The following is a 22,568-nucleotide window of genomic DNA, read 5'->3' as shown; positions in this document are numbered from 1 at the left end:
GCCATGGCTCCCGGGCTGTCAGGGCCAGGCGGCATCTTTGCTCTGCCCACAAGTGGAGGGGACCTGCCCCTGCCCCATCAAATCCAGGAATCTACCCCCACCCACACTGGAGACAGAGGGAACCACGTGGCTGGGAGATAGGGCTGGAAGGGAGACTGATCACTCTGTCCCCTGCTGTATTGTTTTTTTCTAAGTCATGGTAAAATGCAAATATAAAATTGGCCACCATAACCATTTGTAAGTGCCCGGTTCGGTGGCATTCAGTATACCGACTGTCCACCTCTGGAAACACTAACTCCCCACACCCCCGGGCACCCAGCTTTCTACTTTCTCTCTCTACGAAATGGACTACTCCTAGGGACCTCGCAGAAGTGGAACTATCCGGTATCGGTCCTTTTGTGACTAGCTTAATGCACTTAGCATAAGGTCCGCGGGATTCACCCATGCTGGAGCGTGTATGAGAATTTCCTCTCCTGTGTCTTTTCCATTTTCAATGATGTAATGTGTCCACTGGTCAAAAAAATCAAAGGCATTTAAACTTTAAGAACACAAGAACACCTGCTCTCTCTCCCTGTTTGCTTTAGGTTGCATGTGTACTTCACAACGATTACATGAGAAATAGAAAGAAATCAGATAAGTGAAACAAAACAATTAAAACCCCACCCAGTCCCCTTTCCCCGACAGAATCACCTTCACATTAGCGGCATGTCCTTCCTGGTGCCTTCTTATGAAAGCTTATCTTTCACAAGTGAAACCGGGATCAGACTGATGTGGCATTCAAGCATGGTTTTTCCATTTAATATCCACCAAGCATCCTTCTGGGTGGGTCACATGGCAGGTGGCCGTGACCCCACTGATCTAACGGGTCCTGCACTGTCATTCCCAAGTCCTAACAATCTGAGCAACGTCGCGAAGAAATCTTGGTGTACGTGTATCTGTATGTCTGTCCAGTTATCTGGGTGGAGTGAGTGGCTGGGACATGGGGGAACTGAGAAAAGGCTTGTGTGCCCCTCTAAAGCGCCGGGTGTGACAAGGCTGAACTCATGCGGGGCTTGGCAATTGCTGGAGCCTGGACAGCTGCTTGGGGAGCCAAGGAAGAGGAGGGTTCCTGGGTCCCCATCCTAGTCCCTGCAGCAGTACAGTTTTATGCCTCAGTTTCCCAATTAATCAAAAGGCTGGTGGGGGGAGACCCCGCGATAAACACTGCCCTTCCTTACCCTCATTGGGGTGGCATTCTGCAACCCCCCCAGGAGCAACACATTGGGCGATAAGGTTCATCTGAGAAATGGACCCAAGCCCTCTCTTCCAAAAGGGTAGAGGTTTTCCACCCAGTGTGTGATGAGCCCTGGAGCAAGCGGCCTTAGGCCAGCATGGGGCAAGATAAAACAGCAACACCCACGGCACCCCAGTGTGCCCCCAGTGTGCCAACCCGCCTCACACTAGCAATGCCTTTGCACATGCTGTACATGCTGCCTGGAAGGCTCTGTTCTACCTGCCCCCTTTGTCATCTCTCTCCTCCTCATCTTATACCAATGTCAGGACCTAGCTTATATACCTCCTCCTCCAGGAAGCCTTCCCTGACTCTGGTCAAGGTCAAGTACCCTACTTCTGTACTCCAAAAGCCCCAGTCGCTTGCTACTCAAGTAGTCTCCCTATTTGACTCTCGCAAGATCAGGCCAGTCTCTGGCTCCCAGCAGCAACTCTAGAGCCCAGCACAGAGCCTGGAACCGTAGGCACCAAAAAATGTTTTCTGGATAAAGGGTGCATTGAAGGTCAACTCCAGGGCCTTTCTCGGGACCCCCAATCTGGAGCCAGCGCAGCACTGATTCACTGTGTGGCCTTGGGCATGACCTCCCTGCCTGCCCCTCCCCATCAGCCTCAGTTTCCCCAACCTCCGTAGTCCCGGCCAGCTCTGCTCCTCTCCTCCAATGATGCTCTTCTCCCACCTGGTCACCTGGGCCTACCTCCTGTGAGGCAGATGACAGGAAGATGAGCTCACAGCTCTCCAGCCCCAGGACCCTGCCTTTCTGCTCGGGCCTGGCCGAGCCCCCAGAGACACTCCCCCCGACATCCATCCCCAGCATCAGGCACTCGGGGCAGCTCTCTGACACTGGGGCTCCAGCTGTTGCTAGAGTCCTGAAGCCAACAGGGGTTCCGGGCACCCAGGCCGAAAAGCAGCAGGCCCAGGGGCTCTGAGCCCAGGAGGCTGGGGAGGCCCCACCCAGAGCTATGTTTACAGCTTGGAGGAAAAACAGCAACTCCTGATGCTATTTTGGAACCCTAATGTGCACTCTGGGTCTCCCGTTGTTTATTCCAAGTGACTGTGCCGCCCCGCAGGTAAGCGCGAGGCACTGTGGGTCTGCCGCTCCATGTAATCGCCCCATCAAAGCCACATCACTCACTGGGAGCGCTTGTGCGCCCCGAGCAGCCCTGGGCCCGCAGCCTCCGAGAACAAATCATCCTTAACATCTGCGACCTGCACAAATAAGGGGCTGAAGCCAAGGAGAGCCCACCGGACAGGAGCTGGCACGCACCCCACCTTGGATTTAAACCAAGCCTCTGCAGCCTTGAGCAAGTCCCCTCCCCAGGCCTTGGTCTCCTCATCCATGAAACGGGGGAGAACGACCACCATCTGGGTTATATGAGGACAGACAAGCATGTGTACAAAAGACAACAACAACAACAACAACAAAACCCTCCAAATGTGGGACCCCAGGATGTCAGAAGGGGATGCTCTGAAGTCTAGACATTAGTCCGTGGCAAGTCTGAAGTTCAAGGGGTGAAATGACAAGCCCAAGGTCACACACCCCGGCAGCAGCAGAGCAGGAACCGGAACCCAGAGCCCGGAAGCTTCCTGTCTCGCTGCAGTAAGGGGAGGAAGACGTTCCTGAGCAGTCGCCGGGGAGGAAGGAGGGAAGAGTGACACCGACCCAGGAAGCTAATTACACGCAGGGCTTGTGAAACTGAGGATGGGCTGGGACAGACACTGGCTGTGCGTACAGCATCCTAATTGTCACAACTGGCCGGGGAGGCTGCAAGCATGGCCGGACAGGTGATTAGTCTGCCATCGTCTGCGCCAAGAGAGGGATTAGTGACTAAACACAGCTTGAGGGGACAGACTCATTGCTTAATACCAGCCTCCTGTCGTCATGCGGGCCCAGGCAGTGGGGAGGACACTGGGACACCGCACACACATGCGCGCACACACACACACACACACACACACACACGCACACAGTGTCTCTCTTGCCCATGCAGGGGGCAAGGGCACCCCTCTCAGAGGACAGAGAGGTCAGCTCCCCCAAGGATAGGGGAGAAAGAAATGAAGCAGACACCCAGAGAACCCTCATGACAGCAAAGCCTCTGACAGAGAACTTACTAGAGCCTCTAGTGTCTGCTGATAGGGAAACTGAGGCTCACAGAGAAGATGTGGGTTGTCCAAGGCCACATAATCAAAACAGCCCACATCGTGAAGGGGTAGTCCACGATGGACTCTAGGAACTCCTTCAGTCCTCGCGACCAGCTTAGGGTGTGAGCGCTTATTCCTCTGCCCATTTTACAGATAAGGAAACCGAGGCTCAGGGAGGGGAAGCGACTTGTGCAAAGTCACAGAGTTCGAACCCAGGCAGTCTGGCTCCGGCACCCAAGCTCACGACACCAGGTTCACCTGCTTCTGCTGACCTGACAGTGTGGCAAATGCTGGGGGACAACACGTCTGTCCCATCCCAAAGCCTGGGCTCCTTCCTCTGTGCCAGCTGGCCTCATAACAGGAGGGAGAAGGTCAGAAAGTACGTATCCCGGTCTCCCAGGGGTCAGAATGGACCCGGAGTTGCATCACCTCCAAACCCCAAGGGCAAAGTGCTGAGGCTTCCATACTGACCTGCCAGGCCGGGTCCAGCTTGGCCCTGACCATGTGGCCCCGGAAGTTCCCACAGCCCTGGCTCAGCCTCCAGAGCCCATCAATGGACAGGAAGTCCTTTAGAGACCAGAGATCCTCCAAAGGGGGTAAAAAGGGTCCCCCGAGCATTGCTCAGATCCTGCCAGGTGCCCTGCCAAGGAGGAAGCAGAGGGTCACCAGCCCCAGTCCTGCCAGGGAACCAGCCCGGCTTCTCTTCTCAGCTCAAAGCCAGCTGGGACCTCTCTGCTCCCTGGACTTGGCCCCTCCCTCCCAGCCACATAACCCCTGGCCCAGACTGAGCAAGAAGCCAAAAAGGAGATGGTCCAAGACAGAGGGACAAGAAAGAGCAGGCTGGGGGAGGGGACGAGGCCCTTCACACAGGTCTCCTGCCCCTTATCTCAAAACTCCTGGACATCAGACAGACAGACTCAGCCACTTCCAAGCTGGTGACCTAGTAAAGGGGGCTTTATATCTCTGAGCCTCGGTTTCCTCATCTGTGAAATGGGGCCAGCATCAGTTCCTCCCTCCCGGCTGGTGGGAATGGTACAAGACGGTGAACACCAATCGTCATCTTAGTGAGTGGGCCCCACTTCCAGCAGCTGGGAGGGTGGTTCCAGGTCCAGGGTCCGAGGCTTGGCTGGGACATGCTGTCCTTCCCCGAAGACAGTTCATCCTCTGGGCTCCCCACCACCGCCCTGGGATGGGGGCGCTGTCCGGTATCCAGACGCTCTAAGTGCCCGGCAGATAGTAGGTGCTCAACTGGTATTTACTGGATGAATCAGCTTGGGAGCTGGAGCCATGGAGTTGAGCAGTGAGAGGGCCCGGGTGCGAGTCCTGCCTCTCCACCTGCACTGACACACTGTGCGACCCTGGACCCGGCCCAGCACCTCTCTGGACCTAGCTGCACAAGGAAGCACTGACCGCCCGGGGAGCTCGGGCTCTCCCTCCTCTTTCCTCTGGGAAACCCCTGGGCCAGCCACCCCCAGGGCAGCCTGCCCAAGAGGTGGGCCCTTTCCCAGAAGGCCTGGCTTCCTAGGGACAGACAGCCACGTGCATGCCCACCCCTGCAAGCCCACAAAGGCAGCAGGCGGCTTCCTCCTGGTGACTTTGCCTGGGGACAGATGGAACACCGTGTGGCGTCTGTCAAGCCAGATGGCCTGATCGGCCTGAGGGGCCAGGACACCAGCTGGGTGTCCAGCCCCAGCAGGCAGAGCTGCTTAACCCCTTCTTGTCCCAGCCATAGGAGTCAGTGTCCCCTTGGCAACTTAGTCACTGTGGTACACCCGGGCCTCCCGCCCTACCCCCCTGGAGCTGAGCAGCCTCCCCGGGGCCAAAAGGGAGGCAGGGAGGCAGTGGGGTGAGAGGGAGCTATGGCACAGGTGGGAGTGGAGGAGGAGCCGCCTCTGGGCCCCGAAGGCAGTCCCGGACCGCCAGGAATGTGCCAACCCAAAGGGCAAGCAGGGGAGGGCACTGATTTCCTGGCCAGGGAGCCAAAGGGAGCTGTGCGGAGCCAGCCGCTCTGCTTCCAGGACACCCATGTGGGGCAGGGACTGCCGGGCCAGAAGGCCACCAGCCACCTTTACTGGGCCAGGAAAGCCACTCCCCAGCCCAAACCCCAGAATCAGGACTGCCTTGGCAAAGAGGAGACCCACCAGGCCGGCTGAATGGCCCTGGGTGTTGCTCAGCCTCTCTGGGCCTCGGTTTTCCCATCAGGAAAGGGCCACGTCCAGCTCCAAGGGTTCCATGACTCCGGAAGAAGGCCTGTGCCACCCTCCTGGGAACTGATGGGATCTCAAAGGGACCAGATCGTTCCTACCCCAAGAGAGTGCCCTAAGAAGTGCGCATGAGTCAGGAGGGATTTTTGGAGGGTAGAGGGTAAGCTTAGGGGCTCAGAGGGGAGTGGTGCTGTCTTCCCCAGGTAGGTGATGCCCATCCATTCCCCTACTCCATGAAAGGCCACACAGGGGGATGCCACAAATGGGATTATTGCCAGAGACCAGGAAGCATTTTCCAATGGAGAGAGCCCCAAGGCACGCCCAGGGGAAGACTCTGGAACGCCCTCCCCAAGCAGTAAGATCTCTAGGCAGGATTTGCAAAGGTCCCAACCTCAAGGTGAGGGAGGAACAGGTGCCTTCTGGAGATCCCTGGGGATAGCAAGCTGGTGTCCACAAGGAGAAGTAAAGCGGGGCATCAGAGGCTCTCGGGGACCCAGCCGATCTGGTGTTCCAGACAGGCAGTCATCTCGGGGCGCAGCACAGACACGCTCAGCTCCAGCCGGCGACCAGCACACCGATCCAGCAGGCATCTTTGGGTATCTTTCAGGACACAGGCCGCAAGGGACTCCAGCAAAGCCCAAGAACACATCAAAATAGGCGAGGAGGCAGGGCTGGGCAAGGGAGCTGCTGGCCGGGAGTGGAACCTCAGCCGGGCAGGGAGGCGAGAATGTGAGGCCGGCGGGGGCCACAGGCCTGGCCGTGAGACCTAGCTCTGCCACCAAGTCGCTGTGCAACCTTGGGCAAGTCACTGCCCATCTCTGAAATGTGTGCTGGGGGAGAAACGAAACATCTGTTAGGACCCTTGCAGCTCTGACTTCACAGTCATTGGCAAACTGGGTAGGAACGAGAGAGTCTGCCTTCCTGGTCCATGCAGCGTCATGGCGGGGGTCCAAGCACAGGAGCCCCACAAATGGATGGATGGGTAGATGGATGGATGACCAAGTGGGGTAATTCCCAAAAAAGGAAGAGCAGAAGGTCCTAGGCGTCCCCTAGGATGATTCCTTACACTTGCCCACAGACCTCCTTGGATCATTTTCCAGCAACGACCTATCCTCCAGGCACCAATCCCCTTCTCTGTCTTACACGTACACGCACGTACTTGAATTCGCAACACACGCTCCAAGCACAGTGGCCCAGCTCTGAGTCCCGAGGACAGAAGCTCTAGACCCCCAAAGCCATGAGACTCATCTGCTCCAGCCACCCCCTAGGGCATCTTGGCTCTCTGAAGTGCACTCCCGGAGCTGGGTTTGAAATAAGATGCAACATCGTTGGACCCCAGTGGTGATCCTTGAAGCCCAAGAGAGGCCCAAGTTCCCGTGCCCGCTCTGCCGCTTTCTAGCTATTACAAGCAGCAGGCCAGTCCAGCTGCCGAGACTCTGCGCCCTCATCTGTACAATGGGCACAACTACAGCCACCCTTCAAGAGTGCTGTGATCTCAAGAGAACGCGTCTGTGAAGTTCTGAACCATACTGGGCACAAGAGATGCTCTTGGGAAACCATGCAAGGAGCGCCCTGGGATAGTGAGATCCCGGCTTCGTTCTTGGAGGCACCGAGGATGAACCGCGCCTCCCAGTGCTTCTCTGTCTGGGCCCTGCAATCCCTTCCGGCTCCTTTCCCACCTTGGGGGGTGATGTGCCTGGGCTCAAACCAGGCAGAAGCTACAAAGCAGCCTTTGTCTCAGACGAAACTCTATACCAGTAGCCCTGACGTCACCCCTGGAACAACAATGCTAACACAGCCTTCGACGTCACCTCTCTGCCAAGGTCTGAGAACACAGGCTTCACCCACAAGGCCCCACAGAGGCCATCCGTGGGCTGGATCAGAACCCAGAAGTCATTTTCCTGTGGCATTACAGAGTTCCAGAAGCAAGAACAGCTGCCCCCCAACTCCGCCCTCCCCCCCCACTGCTGAGAGGCCAGGGAGGTCTCGAATCCCTGTCTCCCAGCTCCTCCATCTCAGCCCAGGGGCCTGGGTGGGGAACGTACAGCCCATTGCCCAGCCTGGAAGACTGAGCCTGTGAGTGTGGCGGGAAGTAGCCCAGAAGAACACGCCAGACTCAGGTTCAAATCCCACCTCTGCCCTTACTTCATGGTGAGACCTCAGGCCAGGGAAGTAACCTCCTGAGGCTGCCTCCACATCCACACAAGGAGTCTGGGACGGAGAGGGCCCCTCCTCTGGGTGGCAGGAAGAGGGACACACTCTCCCTTCCAACAAGGGCCCCTGGAAGCCACAGGCTCCAGGCAACACACTCTGCTGGCGGCTTTGAATGCTAGGTCCTGCCCTACCAGTGACCCTGCACTGACAATCTGCTGGGGAAGAGAGGGGATGTGACCCCCTCCTTTGCTGGGGAAAGGAGTGCCCTGAATACAAAGGGCCAGGCTGTAGCCGGAAGTGGCAGGGAGTAGGCAGTTCTTACTTATGGGGTCTGGGGCAGAAGGGACAGAGCAATTACGGCCAGGGGGTCAGAACCTGGCATGCACTATTTCGCTGAACCTGAACTACGACCTTGTGAGTTCAGGATATCATCCCCATTTTACAGATGAGAGACCTGAGGCTCAGGGTGGTCTCAGTTCAGAGTCAGGGCTCCCACCCAAGTGATAGCCTGTGGACTTATTATGCCTTAAGGCACAGAAAGGAACAGCCTAGGAGTTGGGGGTCCCCTGAACTTGCCACCAGGCGAATCCTGGCTCAATCCAGGCTGAACTAGGGCCTCAGTTTCCCCAGCTTGGATAAGCCGAGATGGTTTGAGTGTCAGTATTTTCTTTGAAGACAAGTGTAAAACCAGTCGCAACAGAATATTAAGACTCTCCGTACAGATCAGCACAAACACAAAAAGTACTATTGATCGGCCACATCCCCAGAGCACGGATCTCCTCGGGGCTGTGGGACCCGGCTTTCCGGTTCATACAACTCCAGCTCAGAAGGCAAAGTTCTCCCACTTTCCCACTCCAGGGCCCACCCTGGAGGAAAGAGGATGGGAACGACCCTCCTGGGGTGAGGCTTATCGACAGCCCTGGCAGGGGAGGGGGGCGGGGGGGTGTCTCGTCATCCCATTTACACAAGAGGAAACTGAGGCACAGAGAAATGATACAGGAGCACACGGTGGCAGACAGGGGCAGTCAGGCAGTCAGTCAACTCCCCAAGACCGCCGGGCTGAGGCCAGGGAAGTGCCTTTTGCTCTAAGGAGGCAAGCCCACGCTGCCCTCTGATGTCTCCTCCACACGCCCACCTGCCCACCTGCCCCGGGACCTGCATGCTAGCTCGGGGGCAGGGCTCGGCCTCCGTGGACGCCACCTTACAGGCTCTGAGGCTTCTTCACCCGGAGAGCCTCAGCCTCCAAAAGTTTTCAAAACCCCTCCTCAAATGCCTATCAGACCCGGGAAGGATCCCTTAGCTCAGGGTTTCAAAGGAAACCCGACGCTGTTGTGTGACCTCAAGAGAACCGCTCTCCTTCTCTAGGCTTCAGTTTTCTCATCTGAAAGTGGTCACGGGTACGTGCGTGGGGCTGGAGAGAAAACTATAAAGCACTGAGGGATGGACTCTCAGAAGGTCTTTTTCCAAAGACAAAGGCACATCTACTCATCGGCTTGGAAGCAGGAGGACAGACAGACAGACTGACCTCGGAGAATGGCTCACACCATCTGGGCCCACTGTGGGGTAAGATGAAGTCACAGGTCTGAGGGAGCCGGGACAGGCAGGGCGGGCAGGCCTGGGAGGCACAGCGAGCAGCCTAGCCCCCCGGCCCCCATGCCTCTCCCTGTGTCTAATCCCAGGCTCATTTTGATGGAGGCTGGGAGCTGGAGGCTGAGGTCTCCCGTGACCAGTGTTGACCTCCAAGATGCAACAGCTATCCCTTTCAGCAGAGAGCCCCTCCTGCCCCCCACTATGATATATGAGGGGTAGTACAAAGGGACTGGGGTGGCCGAAAGCAAGGTCCTGACCCCAAGGGCTCCAAGTCTGCAGGGTGCAGGCCGAGGCTCCCAGACACGCGCCCGCGCACACACAGGCTCACAAAGCCCCAGCGGAAGACAAAGAGCCCCCCACAGAGGCCTGGCATCGGGTGGCCCAGGGACAGGAGCAGGACAGGACACCCCTCACAGCCCTCCCCTGCCTCACACAGGGGATGGGGAGGTGAGAATCAGCCACAGCAAATGAAGGCCAAAGCGAGAAAGAAAGGAAAGGGGGAGAGGAGAGAGGATGAGAGGCAGCAAAATGGAACAAAGAGCACCAGGAAGGGCAGGCGGAGGAAGGGAAGACGAGAAGGGGAAGAAGAACGGGCGGGCAGGCAAGGTCCTGCCTGAGTAGCAGAGTCTGGACCGCGAACTGGCATGGCAACCTCACTTCCGGGCCTTCGCACAAGCTGTTCTCTCCACCTGGAGTCCCCTTCCCTTCTCTTCCACTCTTGCTAGACCTCGGAAACCCAACTCAGGTGACATCTCCTCCAGAAAGCCTTCCTTGACTGGCCCAAAGCTGGCTCAGGCACCTTTCACAATCCCTGGGTTTCAAGCACTGCAGGGTCCCACCCAGAGCTTCAGGGCTGTGGTCTGACTTTGCAACCAGCTTTCCCCAAAGCTATTCCCGTCAAACTCCCCCATCGCCGCCCAGCTGGGCCTTCTGCCCAATACCACAGCACGCCAGGGGCGCAAAGGAGGCGCGGTCGGGCCCTGGGAAGATGTGCCGACCCTGCCTCGAGAGGAGCCTGTCTGCCGGGGAATTTCACAAGGTCCACTTAGACCAGCGGCTCTTCCCCTCCCCCAAGACGGCAAACAGGCGGCAGCAAGCCAAGTACCGTCTTAAATAACCCAAGTAATAAAAATGGCCAGTTAAGAGGGCGGAAGGCAGTGTCTCCACTGCGGGGGCATCTCCCCATCGAGCAGGAGATGAGCGGGGGGCTGTGTGAACGGGCACATCCCGAAGTCAGAGCACACAGGCCGGAGTGCGCTGAGCCAGCATCTCAGAGAGAGCTCAGAGACAGCCCCCACCCAGTGCAGCCGTGGGGTGGGGGAGGCGGGCTCCTGCCCAAGCCGGGGTCTAAAGACCATTCAACCCAACCCCGCACCCCTGTTCCTCTCCCCAGAACCCCCAGTCTCGTTTAATAACCACGATGGCAGCTGCCAGCACCGCCGTCCCATTCACTCTTCCTGCCGCCCACACACAGGACGTCCCCCTTTCTCAGAAAAGTAAATGACTCTCTAAGTTCACATAGCTGAGAAGCAGCAGAAACACTCTTTGACTTCCTCCCTTCGGCGCTTCCGACTTGCACACGAATGCTCTGCTCCAAGCCGGCGAGTTCTGCAGGTTTCTGTCCAACATCGCAGCACAGAGCTCGTCCTGGGATCCAGGGGCCGCAGGAAGGTAAAGGCAAGAGGAGGGCGGGAAAGGCTTCAAGGAGCCCCAGGCTGCAAGCGATGCTGAGGAGGAAGCAGCCGCTTGCGTAGGCGGGACCCAGGCTTCTAATCCTTTCGACCCCAAGGGCAACCACTTGATAGTTTATAAAGTGCTTCCACAGACATCGCTTCATTTAATCTTGCAAATAGCTCCATGAGGTCAGAGGTACTATCCCCATTTCAGAGAAGTGAAAACTGAGGCTCAGAGCACAGAAGCTGCGTGCAGTGGGCATGCCCCTTGCTGGTTTATAGCATAAAAGGCTCAATCCGGGGCCTGACTTCCTGGATAAAACCTTCACTTCCCACCTGCTAGCTGCCTCTGGGATTAGTTCTGTCCATGCCTCTCTGGCTCCGTTTCATTCTCTAAAACGGGCTAACGACAGCACCCAACCCACAGGTTATTATGAGGTTATGTGAATCAAACGTCCCTAAACGGCTTTCAGTGCGGCCTGACACAGAGTAAATGCTAATTAAATATTTGTTTCATTAATTAATTAATATTTATTGCATCCTTATTGTGCACAGGTACCATCTGAGCTGGTACCTGTCACATCTGCCTGTGTCCCCAGACTCAGGGCTCCTGAGGGCAGGGCCTATGTCTGCTCTACCCCGGTGCCCAGCACGGGACCCGGCTCACAGCGCCTGCCCAGCCGCTGTCAGGGGAACAGAGCCTCCGCTTCTCAGCCGTCCACACCCAGCAGGCTCAACTTCCCCAACGAGAGGCAGAGAATGACTGTAACAAATTCACAAGCTCCCTGCGCCAAGACAAGCTTCACAGAACCAACCAAAAGCACAAGTTCGAGAGACCCAACCCCAGGGCGGAGGCCAGTTACCCTCCAGTCACCAGAAGGGTCATTGCTCTCTCTCCTGCTTATAGCAGTTCATGAGAACCCCTGGCCGCTGCCCTGGGCATGCTTAGGTGCCCGGCATGATCAAAGGAGCCTTAACTTAGAATCTGAGACCTTCATCCAGCCCTGGCTTTGCTGTGTGACTTGGAGCAAGTTACTTTCCTGCTCTGAGCCTCGGTTTTCATCTGCACAGTTGGCACAAGTGCTAGACAGGTGATAATCCGTGCTCCCCAGCCTCCGCTCCCCTATTCCTCCCCGTGCCAGGCCCACCAGCTACGGTGTGCCAGCCTCTGTGGCTGACCAGGAGCTCCCCGCAACCCAGAGTCCAGTTCCCACTAGGATCACCTCCAAGGAGCGGGGGTGGGGGTGGGGGGCTGGACCGCCCTCTCTGGTGGCCCAGGAGGCTCACCTGCCTGTCGTTGCCAGTGACTCACTGGTTTCTCAAGAAATAATTACTGTCAAGCGACAGCAGGAAGTCTTCCCAGTGTAGCAGCCGCCCCCCTGTTCTGCCACCTGTGGTGGCAATATTGTGACAGGCGCCGGGGAGACCCCATGCCTCAGCCTGCCTCCTCACCCTGGACCAAGCTGCAGCAGCCCTCAGGTGGCATGGAACCTGGCCAGCCTGTGCCCGCTAGGAAGAACACTGAACTTGGGGTCTAGAGACCCAGCCTGCACTTGCCGCCAAGATCCAGGGCAGAGGTCTTCCGCCTCGCAGAACCTCTCCCCTTGGCTCAGTCGGTTGAGCTTCCAACTCTTGGTTTCCGCTCAGGTCATGATCTCAGGATTCAGAGATCGAGCCCCATGTCAGGCCCTGCGCTGAGCGTGGAGTCTGCTTGTCCCTCTCCCTCTGCTCCTCCTCCTCCTCTCTCTCTCTAATAAACAAAAAATCTTTCAAAAGGAGAAAAAAGAACCTCTCACCTGTAAAATGGGCATAATTCCCACCCCTTGGGGTTGTCTGATAATTAAATCTCACTTAAAGTAAGTCATCACAGAGCCCAGAGCATAGTAGTTGCTCAACCAGTGGCGGCTATTAAGTCATTATGATTTATTTTTAAACCTTTTTCAAAAGGCTTTCACACCACTACTTCAGGTGATTTTTATAGCAACCCTTGAAAGCAGAATTCATAAGGAAACGCAGCCCCATTTTACAGAGTGACAAACCGAGGTACAAAAGATTGTATGGTGCGTGGATTCCAGACCATTCCGATGAAGTTACAGAGAGAACAGGAGTCCCAGGGCACAGGCCGATCCTCCCATCACGCCCATTCCCAGGGGGGCCACCAGAAGCTCACGTCCTACCTAGGACCACGGCCTCGACTCCACAGGGCTCCAGCTGCCCCTTGCCACCGGCCACGGGCTCGGCCAGGCCAGAACCCCCTGAGGGGACCAGAGGCATTTGCCAGGTTTACTGCTGGGTGACAACTACCCTCTCTTGTACCAGGAACTAGGTAAGTAACCGTATCTTGCCCAGCAAGACGAAGGTCCCAACCCCACTGGAGGCGGGAAGGTATAGCTCTGGCGGTCAGGCAGCAGCATCAGAAATCTTCACCAGCCGCCCCGCCTCTGGCCCCGAATCCTCTAAGCACCTCACAACCAGCAATGCCCAGAGGCTACATGACACCCCGATGCCACTGGCAAAGGCACGGCCCACCCTCCCTCCAGCTTCCAGCCTGGTTCCTGACTTCTGCCCGCTTCACAAAGCCAGTCCCCCTGACCCCTCAGGGTACCCGCATCACAGCGCATCTGCCCTGTGAAATCTCTTGTAGAACTTCCCGATTTAGAAGGTGCCATAGCGGCACGACCCCATTTACCCTGCCCGAGACTCTGGGATACACATGAGGAAACAGACACCCAGAGAGGCAAAGTGGCTAACGCAGTCTGGCTCAGCTTTTAATGCCCATGCCAGGAACCCAGGTGATGGGTGTTATTCAAATTTGTTAAAGCTGATGTGTGGGGGGACAAGAGCGCGAGTCTCCTGGCTCCAAATGTCCATCACCTGCATCGTGTGGTTCTCAGCCGCCCTGGGGACCTAGCGCCGGAGCAGCCGCCAGACACAGTGCCCTCCCTCACTGCGAAAAGCTAGCTCAGCATGGACCCTGGCCAGGCCCGGGCTGGGCTCTGCCAGTACAGCGACCCGGAGCGGGCCCCCACAAGCTTACAGTCGGTGGGGGAGCAGACATCCCAGGCCCCTGAGATTCACGGTGTGCGCTGCCGTGATGGGAGAGGCAGTGGGCGCTCAGGGACGCCTGATGCTGGGTGGATTCTGGTGCTGGGCAGAGGGGACGATAGCGTCTCTTCCTTGCCCCAGGCCTTCAGCCCACCGTGACATGGGAAAGCAACGGAACACCAGCCCGGCTTTGCCTCCCCGATGTGATCAAAAGCCAGGACTCCCAAAGCAAAGTCCACAGCCCGCGGTATCACGGACACACGGAGCAGTTTAAATCAATTCCCCTGGAAGTCGACGCATCTCCTTGTGGCAAAGAGCATGTTCAAATCCTGGGTCTGCCCTTCTGTGTCCTTCAAATACCGACACGTGTGGGGAGGCGGGCCAGAGGCCTAGATGAGCTGAGACCGTGTGAGCCCGGGTGGGCGCGAGCACGTGTGTGCGCGCGCCCGCGTGCACTGGTTGCGGGGGGGGGGGGGGGGGGCGGGTAGGGGCCCCGCATCCGGTGGCCAAGGCCAAAGCCCCGCCTCACATTCCTCAGGGAAGGAATCTTCAGCGTCAGCTGTCTCCCGGCTTCCTGCTTCCCTTTCTTTTCTGGGACCTCATTCCCCAGCCTCTGACTTGAGGCTCGGAAAATCCCTCCCAAATATGTCCCCAAAGAGAATGCCAGCACAGCCAAGAGACTCTGGGACACCGAGGAGCTGGATGGAGGGGGTTTGTGTGTTTCTTTCAACGGAGGTTGGAAGAAAGGCCGGCGTGGCGGGGGGGGGGGGGGGGGGGGTGGCCAGAGATTTCCGGAGGCACAAATCAACCGCTAAGAGTAGGAAGAACACCCTCCTTAGACGCCGGACAAAGAAGTAGCCCTTTTTCCCTCCGCCCCCAACACCATGTCTGGCGCCTTCCACGGCAGTGAGAGCGGCGACGTGTTCTGAAATGGATGTGTGGGGTAGTCCAGCACAGTGCCAGGAAATCCCTATAAAATGAAGGCAACAAACATTGTGGGGGGCCAGAGAGGGGACCCACCCGAGCCTACCAAGCCCCAGGTGCCTTAGCACAGGACCTCCTTCGTACCTCCCCGACTCCTAGAGGAATAATGCTATTCCCCCTCTATTACAGAAAGTGGTGGCTCCGGCGGCTCAGAGAGGTTAAGCAATTGTCCGCAGTCACGCAGAGTAGCAGAGGCGGGACGTGAACCCTTTCCCCCCATCCCAGGCTGCCTCCCAGAAAAATCAGAAACAAAAGAATCCGAATCGGTGACAACTTCAGAGATAACAGAAGTGGCAGGGAATGAAGCCTTGCGACCAGCTTTCCAGGGCAATTTTCTGGCTCTGGGGCACTCAGGGGCCAGCACACACCTGCTCAAGGGCCTCCCAGGGCGTGATGAGGAAAGGCAGGGGACACTCCAGCTGGCTCACCCACCAACCCTTTTTGGAGCCTTTCATTCAGGCTGCCAGCCCAGCCCCTTCCGGCTCATGATCAGAAATAGCTGGGACAAAAGTCCCTCCCATCCCTGAAAGTAGCTTTTTAAAAAATGCTTAAAGGCAGACACACAGAAAGGTGGAGGGAACTCTACCAAATCCCAGCCGAGGCCGGAGGACGTGAGCATCACCTCAGAGCTGTGGGGCAAGCTTCCAGCGGCAGGCAAGGTCTTCCCGACCTGGCTTTGTGGGTCAGCTCCCTCCCGGCCTCAGTTTCCCCATCTCAAAAATGAAAGTAACTCAGCTGAATCAGCAATTTCTCTCTCTCTCTCTCTCTCTCTTTTTTTTTTTCCCTAAGCTGTAGAACTCTGTTTTCCAATTGAACCTTCCCCAGAAGACCCGTGTGGCAGGCATGGGAATAGAGCTGCTATGGTTGATGGGGGCCAGATCCCAGGTGCTCAGCAGCCCCACCCACTGTCCCCAGAATTGCCCCCAAGGCACCCACCTCTGGATCCCTGGGCGCTAAAGGGCCCGTCTGGGAACCAGCAGGCTAAATGATCACTGTGGTCTCTCCTGGCTCTCAAGCAAAGCTCCGATCACCCAGCCACCGGGGAGAAACAAAGCAAGCCCTTCATGCTGACTTGAGTCAGGGGCACAGACACTTGGCAACCTACAGAGGGACGGAGAGAAACCCAGACAGTTCCAAACCACGCTGGGCCTGGGGCAGGAGAGGGGGAGGACTGCCAGTCTGTGAGACAGGAAGAACGGCCCTGACCCGGACCCCTTTGAATCACAGACCAAAGTATAGGGCGAGTTGGGAGGGGTCACCCAAAGGAACCCCCTCCCGTAAAGGTGGAGGACCTAAGGCTCAGAGAGAGTAGCAGCTGGCCTGAGGTCACACAGCACCTAGTAGCAGAGCCTGACCTGGAGTCAGGGTCTCTGAGAAGCAATGCAGAGAAATCCCCCCTAGTTTAAAGTTCAGACAGACTCAGCAGGAATCTCCAGGGGAAAGCCCCCAGCTTGCAAACTCAGAGTAGGACATTTTGGTGGCACCGGGTGGTGACAGGGCAGAGATGTTTGTTTTGGTTTCCAAATCAATGCGTGACAACCTTGTCCACGGTACAGTTTGGGCAACCACAGTTCCCTCATGGTAAAGAGCTCAGAGCTGGTTGGCCAGAGGAGAAACCCAAGCTGTAGCGAACAGGGCCCAGGGCCGAGGCACCCCAGGCCAGGAGCTCTGGTTTGGGTCGGTGTTTCCAAAGCATGGTTCCCATACCACTCATGGCCCCTGAGATGATGTGAGGTGGTACAAATGACTGTTTGCATTTAAATTCTACAGACTGCAGAGGTGAACCGATAAACTATGGTTTGCCTGCACAGTGGAAAATTGTTCACGAGTCTAAAGGAATGTACTATTGAAACACACTACAACGTGGTTGAACCTACAAAACATTATCTAGGTGCAAGAAGCCAGACACAGAAGACTATGTATGATACGACACTGACATGGAGTGTCCAGAAAAGGCAAATCTATAGAAACCGAAAGCACATCAGTGTTGCCTGGGCTGGGGTGGAAAGGGGGATTCACTGCAAATGGGCATGAAAGGCTCTTTTTAGGATGATGCGATTTTTCTACAACTGGGCTGTGGTGAGGGTTGCACAACTCTGCATTTACTAAAAAAAAAAAAAAAATCACTGAATTGTGCGCTTAAGAGGATTTTATGATATGCAAATCACACCTCAAGAAAGCTGGTGAAGAATGTTTTTCTTAAGTCAAAATACGGATGGTGGTGGTACATGGTTCTGGCCGCAGATCCCAGAGGAGGAACCCAAATGCCTCCAGCTTGGAGAACACAGAGCTACACGCACCAGGCACATGTACTCTGTGGAAGCAAGAGTGGGTGTCTGAGGCTGTGACTTCCTCCAGGTAGATGGGAGCAAACCCTAGAACCTTTCCTTTCCAGGCACAGGTCCCTTCCACTGGTCACTGCCTGGGGCTCCGTGCTAGACAGCCCCAAAGCATCTAATGCCTTCAGTGACCCAAGCAAACACCGTGGTCCCATCCCTTAGACGGTGACTTCTCTCATGGCCAGGGGACCAGAAGCAGACTGGGAGCTCAAAGTCAAGATTATATTTTGTCAATGCTGGAAAGACCTTTTGAGATCATCTAGCCCGGCAATTTTTAAATTTTTTCTTTTAAGGTGTTGAGATGCCTGACCTCCTCCCGAAAGCAAATTCTCATGAGAAACCCAAATACAGAAAGAAGTAAAAACAGAATGTTACGGGTATACATTCATACATAGAAGTTCACATACAGAACAGTTAGTTACCTATTCTGAATCCCATCAGTGAAGCTGATGAGGCTATTTTGGTTCATTAACATTTAAAACTGGGACCACAGATGACAGTGCCATATTCTGTTTAATCCTATCTCCAGCTTTGGCTGCAGAGTTTCACGAAAATCCTGACTCACACAGATAAGTAGCTACAAATGGGAACAGTTTTTAGCGGTTTGCTCTGCAATCTCAGAGTACTCTTCAGACAAACAGAGAAAGGCAGGAGGGTGGCTTTAACTTGAGGCCGACTACTAACAAGTTAACAATTAACAATGAGTTGACATTAAGAACTTAAAAGTGAGCACATTTTTTATAACCATATTAACACTGTAATATAATTTAAAATATTAAGTCTTGGGGCATCTGGGTGGCTCAATGGGTTAAAGCCTCTGCCTTCAGCTCAGGTCATGATCTCAGGGTCCTGGGATCGAGCCCCGCATCGGGCTCTCTGCTCAGCAGGGAGCCTGCTTTCCCCTCTCTCTCTGCCTGCCTCTCTGCCTACTTGTGATCTCTGTCTGTCAAATAAATAAACAAAATCTTTAAAAAAAAATATTAAGTCTTACATAACAGTCCAGGAACCCCAAGACCATCTCCAAGGCAGCCTGGGGCTTCCAGGAGCACAGTGCTAGGCCACTCACCCCTCACTTTACAGAAAGGGGAAAATGCGTCCCGAAGAAGGGAGTATACTTGCTTTGGACAAATCCAACTTGAGCCCTGAATCGACTCCGGCAAAGAGGCACCTCCCCAGCTCACCAAAAAAATGGAGGAAGAGAAGGCGCTCACACAGCCCCGGGGGACGGGAGGACAGGCATCCACACTCCACCTGCCCCAGCAGTGCCCATCTCATTCCAGGCCAGCGCCAGAAGCTGACATCACACCCCACACCCTGGATGCAACTTGAACAGAACGTTGCTCAACGCCAACCTATCTCCCTCTGAGATTGGGCACGGTTTTTCCATCTCCTTAGTAGCCACGTCCAAAAAGCACACACAATAAAACAAACACAGCACAAGCCTGAGGCATGACGACACAATCAACAGTGGGACACAATCAACAGTGGGACACAGAAGGGCCCATCCCTCCGTGTTTCACCATCCAGAGAACAGTGCCTGCTCCCCTACCCCACCCCAAGGAAGCTGCCCACAGAGGCAGAGGTAGCCTCCCCCTGGCCCTGGCGGGGCATGAATCCATTCTCAAGTCCTCAAGAGAAGACGGCCCGGGAGAGGGGCTCGTCCCCAGCACAGTGAAAGACCTCCCCACGGAGAGCCAGGCCCTACATGAGAGACCCGAGACTCCCAGGACCTCTGGTCCATGCTGACCTAACAAAGCCTATCGTCTTTAATAACATCAACTGATTACTTTATCCCTTCCAAAAAGCAACACCAACCTCCTCTCCCCTTCTGCAACTGGGGGTAGATTTTATTATTCCTGTCTGTCTAATGAGCAAATAGGTTTCCAAATGGTCCCACTATCTCCCTGGTGGGTGCTGGAGGAGACCCATGCCCCTGAACAGACCTCTAGGCTCAATGTTAGCACCAGGACTCAAGGAGTGGAAGGAAAGAGCCTTCTCACAACACCCTCCAAGCCCTAGAGTTTGGAGCCAAGACTCCCAATGCAGAGTTGCCCAAGCTAGGACAGCACAGGGCCCGGCCCCCACCCAGGCCTGTGAGGCTACAGAGAGACCCCTCTCCTCTTACTGGAAAGCTGAGCCATCAGTCCCATCAGCCAGGCTGCGGCCAGGAAGCAATGTCAGTTTCCCACCTGGGGAAAGGGGACCCAGCAAGAATGTGCAGGCCGGTCCTGCAGGCAGTCTACCCCGCACACTAGCCAGAGATGGTGGTCTGGGTCCAAACAATGTCCAGTCTTCAGCGCAAGGTTCTCTCCTCCTGCACGCCTTTAGGGCTGCATCTGTTGGCACTCAAAGCCATGACAGTAGGGGTGGGGAGAAGAAGGGTGAAGAGAGGGGTTTTTCAAAGCTTGTGGCCAGTCCAATGGTAGTCTAGTTATCCAGACCCAACAAACAGACCTTGCAGAGCTGGAGCAAGATGGCAGACTCTGACCCCAGTGGATTTGCCCATTTTCAAACACATGATCTCATTTAATTTAAGGGACCAAAAAAAAAAAAAAAAAGGCCAGCGGGTTGGTTAAGAGTTTTTTTTCTTTTCACCCATGGAGGGAGGGGAGCCCACCTCCTACACCCTTGGGGAAATACCTATAGCGGGAGACAAACTAGCCAAAAGTCGTTCAATTCACTAGTTCAAATCCTGGTTTTGCCACTATCAGCAAAGCCCCTTTTGGCAAGCCCCTTGCGTCGCTGTGCCTCAGTTTCCTCATCTACAAAATGGGGATAAGAATGCCTTATGCTCTGCGTTGGTGTGAGTATTAAATGAGATCACATAAAACACCAGTGGTCATTATGCCACCTAGAAAACAACCAGCCCCGACCAATGACTGCACCGACGTGTCCCCTACGGTAGTCAGCACCCGCCCCCATCCTTGGACCTAGTGAGTTCTCCATGCGTGTGTAGGGCCCTATGCAAACACAGCTTCCAGCCCACCTGCTAGGACCAGCTGGCCGCCCCCAGCCCCTCCCGAACGCACGCATTCCGCGGCCTCCTGGACCTGGACGCCCCCTCCCCAGGAGCTGCGGGGTGGGGGGAAGGGCAGGTCCCCACTCACCTCCGCTTGTACTCGTCGCGCTCGCGCTTCACCTTGGCCAGCACGTTGTAGAGCGCGCGTATCTCAGGCGTGATGGTGTCGATCTGCACGCCCACGCCGTCGGGGTGCACCCACGACACGCCGGGGCCCTGCACCGTCTCCACGCCGCCGCCGCCCGTGCGCCGCACCTGCGTGTAGCTCCAGATGGTCCCGGGCAGGCGGCCGTAGTGCTGCGGGTGCGAGCCGCCGCCGGGGGGCAGGCCGCCCAGGGCAACGGTGTTGGCGTTGGCGCCCGCCGCCGCGCCGCTGCCGCTGCCGTGCCCCGCGCCGGGCGCTGGCGGCCGCAGCAGCTCGGGCCCGGTCTGCACGGCCTGCTCTCGGGAGAAGGTCTTGTAGCGCAGCCGCCGCTCGCGCTCGCTCTGCTGCTGCTCCAGCTGCTTCTCCAGCAGCCGGTTGCGCCGCTCCAGCTCGTGCACCTTGGCCAGGAAGCAGCGGAAGCGCACGTTGAGCCCCTTGAGGAGGTGGATGTTGGAACCCAGGTCGTCCCGCAGGGCCGCCGTCACCGGCGACGGCCCCGGCCCGGCCCCGCCGCCGCCGCCCCCGCCGGGGCAGCTCCCGCCGCCGCCACCGGGCGGGCAGCCGAAGGCCAAGGCCATCTCCCCGAACAGGAGCGAGTTCACCATGCGCCGGCTGCGCGGCTCAGGGCCCCGGGCCCGCGGCTCCAAGTGCGGCTCCAGCTCCGGGCAGGGCTCCCGGCGCGGCCGGGCCAGGGCGGGCGAGGGCTCCAGCGCGGCCGGCCGGGCGGTTCCAGATGCGCGCCAGATGCGGCCTCCGCAGCTACGGCGGGCCGGACCGCCCCCCGGATGTGGGCGCCGAGGCGAGGGACGGGACTCGGGCCGCGGTGGAGGCCGCGAAGGCTGCGTGAGGTGGCGAGGGTCGTGGGTCCCAGCTCCCCGGCTGTCAGAGACGCTGTGGTGGGGCCGCGGCAGCCGCACGCAGAGGACTCTCGGCCGGCACTGCCCCTCTGCGGCGGGCCCCGCCCACTGCAGACACAGGCCCCGCCCCCGCCCTTGCCCCGCCCATCCCACCTCCCTCTGCGGTGCTCCCAGAGCCTGAGGCCCCGCCCCTTAGGCCCGCAGCGCCGGGCCCCGCCCACGAGCCCGTGGCTCCGCCCACTCCTGCTCTCCGCCGCTTTTCTGGGCTGGGTAGAGCGGCTGTCTGCAGCTCTGGCTCCTCCCGGCTCCTCCCAGCTCCCGCCTGGACCACGCCCTCTCCCGCGTCGGGTCCTGCCGCCAGGCTCTACTCGGATTCTTTGCCTGGAGACGCGGACCGCAGAGCTGCACCAGGTCCACGGTTAGCTGGAACCGCCGCAGAGCCAGCCCGGCCCCTTAAAGGAGCCGGCAGCCTGAGCAGCGCACGTTTCCCCGTTAGGGCGCCCCTTCCCCCCACGTCCTCTAACCAGGAGGCTCCTCTTCTCTCCCTTTCCCACCCCTATCCCCCCGGCCCTAAATTCCCAAGGCGTGTCCTGGAAGGGCTGGGGGACCATAGCGTCCGAAGGTGCATCCGCACCCCACCCCCCACTTCAACCTGGGGCGGCCTAGATCGACCTTCCCAGGATAAGGCAGCGCTTCCGCCGGCACGTCCCCCACGTGGTGGACCCGGGCAGACTCCTCCACCGCTTGCCCCCACCCATCGGCGCGAGCCTGTAGTCCCGAGATGGGCTCCGGCACTGCCGATCCCGCTGGTCTCCCTGTCCACCGCGGCGCGGCGCCGAGTGGGGGGTGGGGGAGGGGGAAGGCTGAGCGAAGACCCTCCAGGAATATGACACCAGGGCAGCTGCGGCTCCCGGCCCTGAATGACCACCTCCCCACCACTGCACACTCACACGCTGAGATGCAGGGGACCCCACAGCTGGGGTACATTTCATCCAACCACTTAGGGGGCAGCATGCGGGCGGAACCAGCCTGGGGGGCGGAGCCAACCCGAGAATTCAATCATTCATTCCTTCATTCAATCTTTTCGGATCTACCACCCTAAAGACCAAGCTCTCCAGGAACTTGAACCAAGTTGCAAATATCTATCAT

At 57.3% G+C, this 22,568-nt stretch overlaps 1 protein-coding gene across 1 annotated transcript in view; it reads right to left on the bottom strand.

Annotated features, from left to right (window-relative positions):
* Positions 1–21,167, bottom strand: part of IFFO2 (intermediate filament family orphan 2) — a gene marked incomplete at its 5' end in the record, with an annotated part of 43,031 nt that extends 21,864 nt beyond the window's left edge. The window contains one exon of the mRNA XM_080800170.1: positions 20,506–21,167. Within this exon, the coding sequence (XP_080656296.1) occupies positions 20,506–21,167 (662 nt within the window). The remainder of the gene's footprint in view (positions 1–20,505) is intronic.
* Between the last annotated feature and the right edge of the window lie 1,401 nt (positions 21,168–22,568).

Source organism: Martes martes, assembly GCF_963455335.1.
Source record: "Martes martes genome assembly, chromosome: 4".
NCBI lineage: Eukaryota > Metazoa > Chordata > Mammalia > Carnivora > Mustelidae > Martes > Martes martes.
This window is presented reverse-complemented; position numbering and strand designations above follow the sequence as displayed.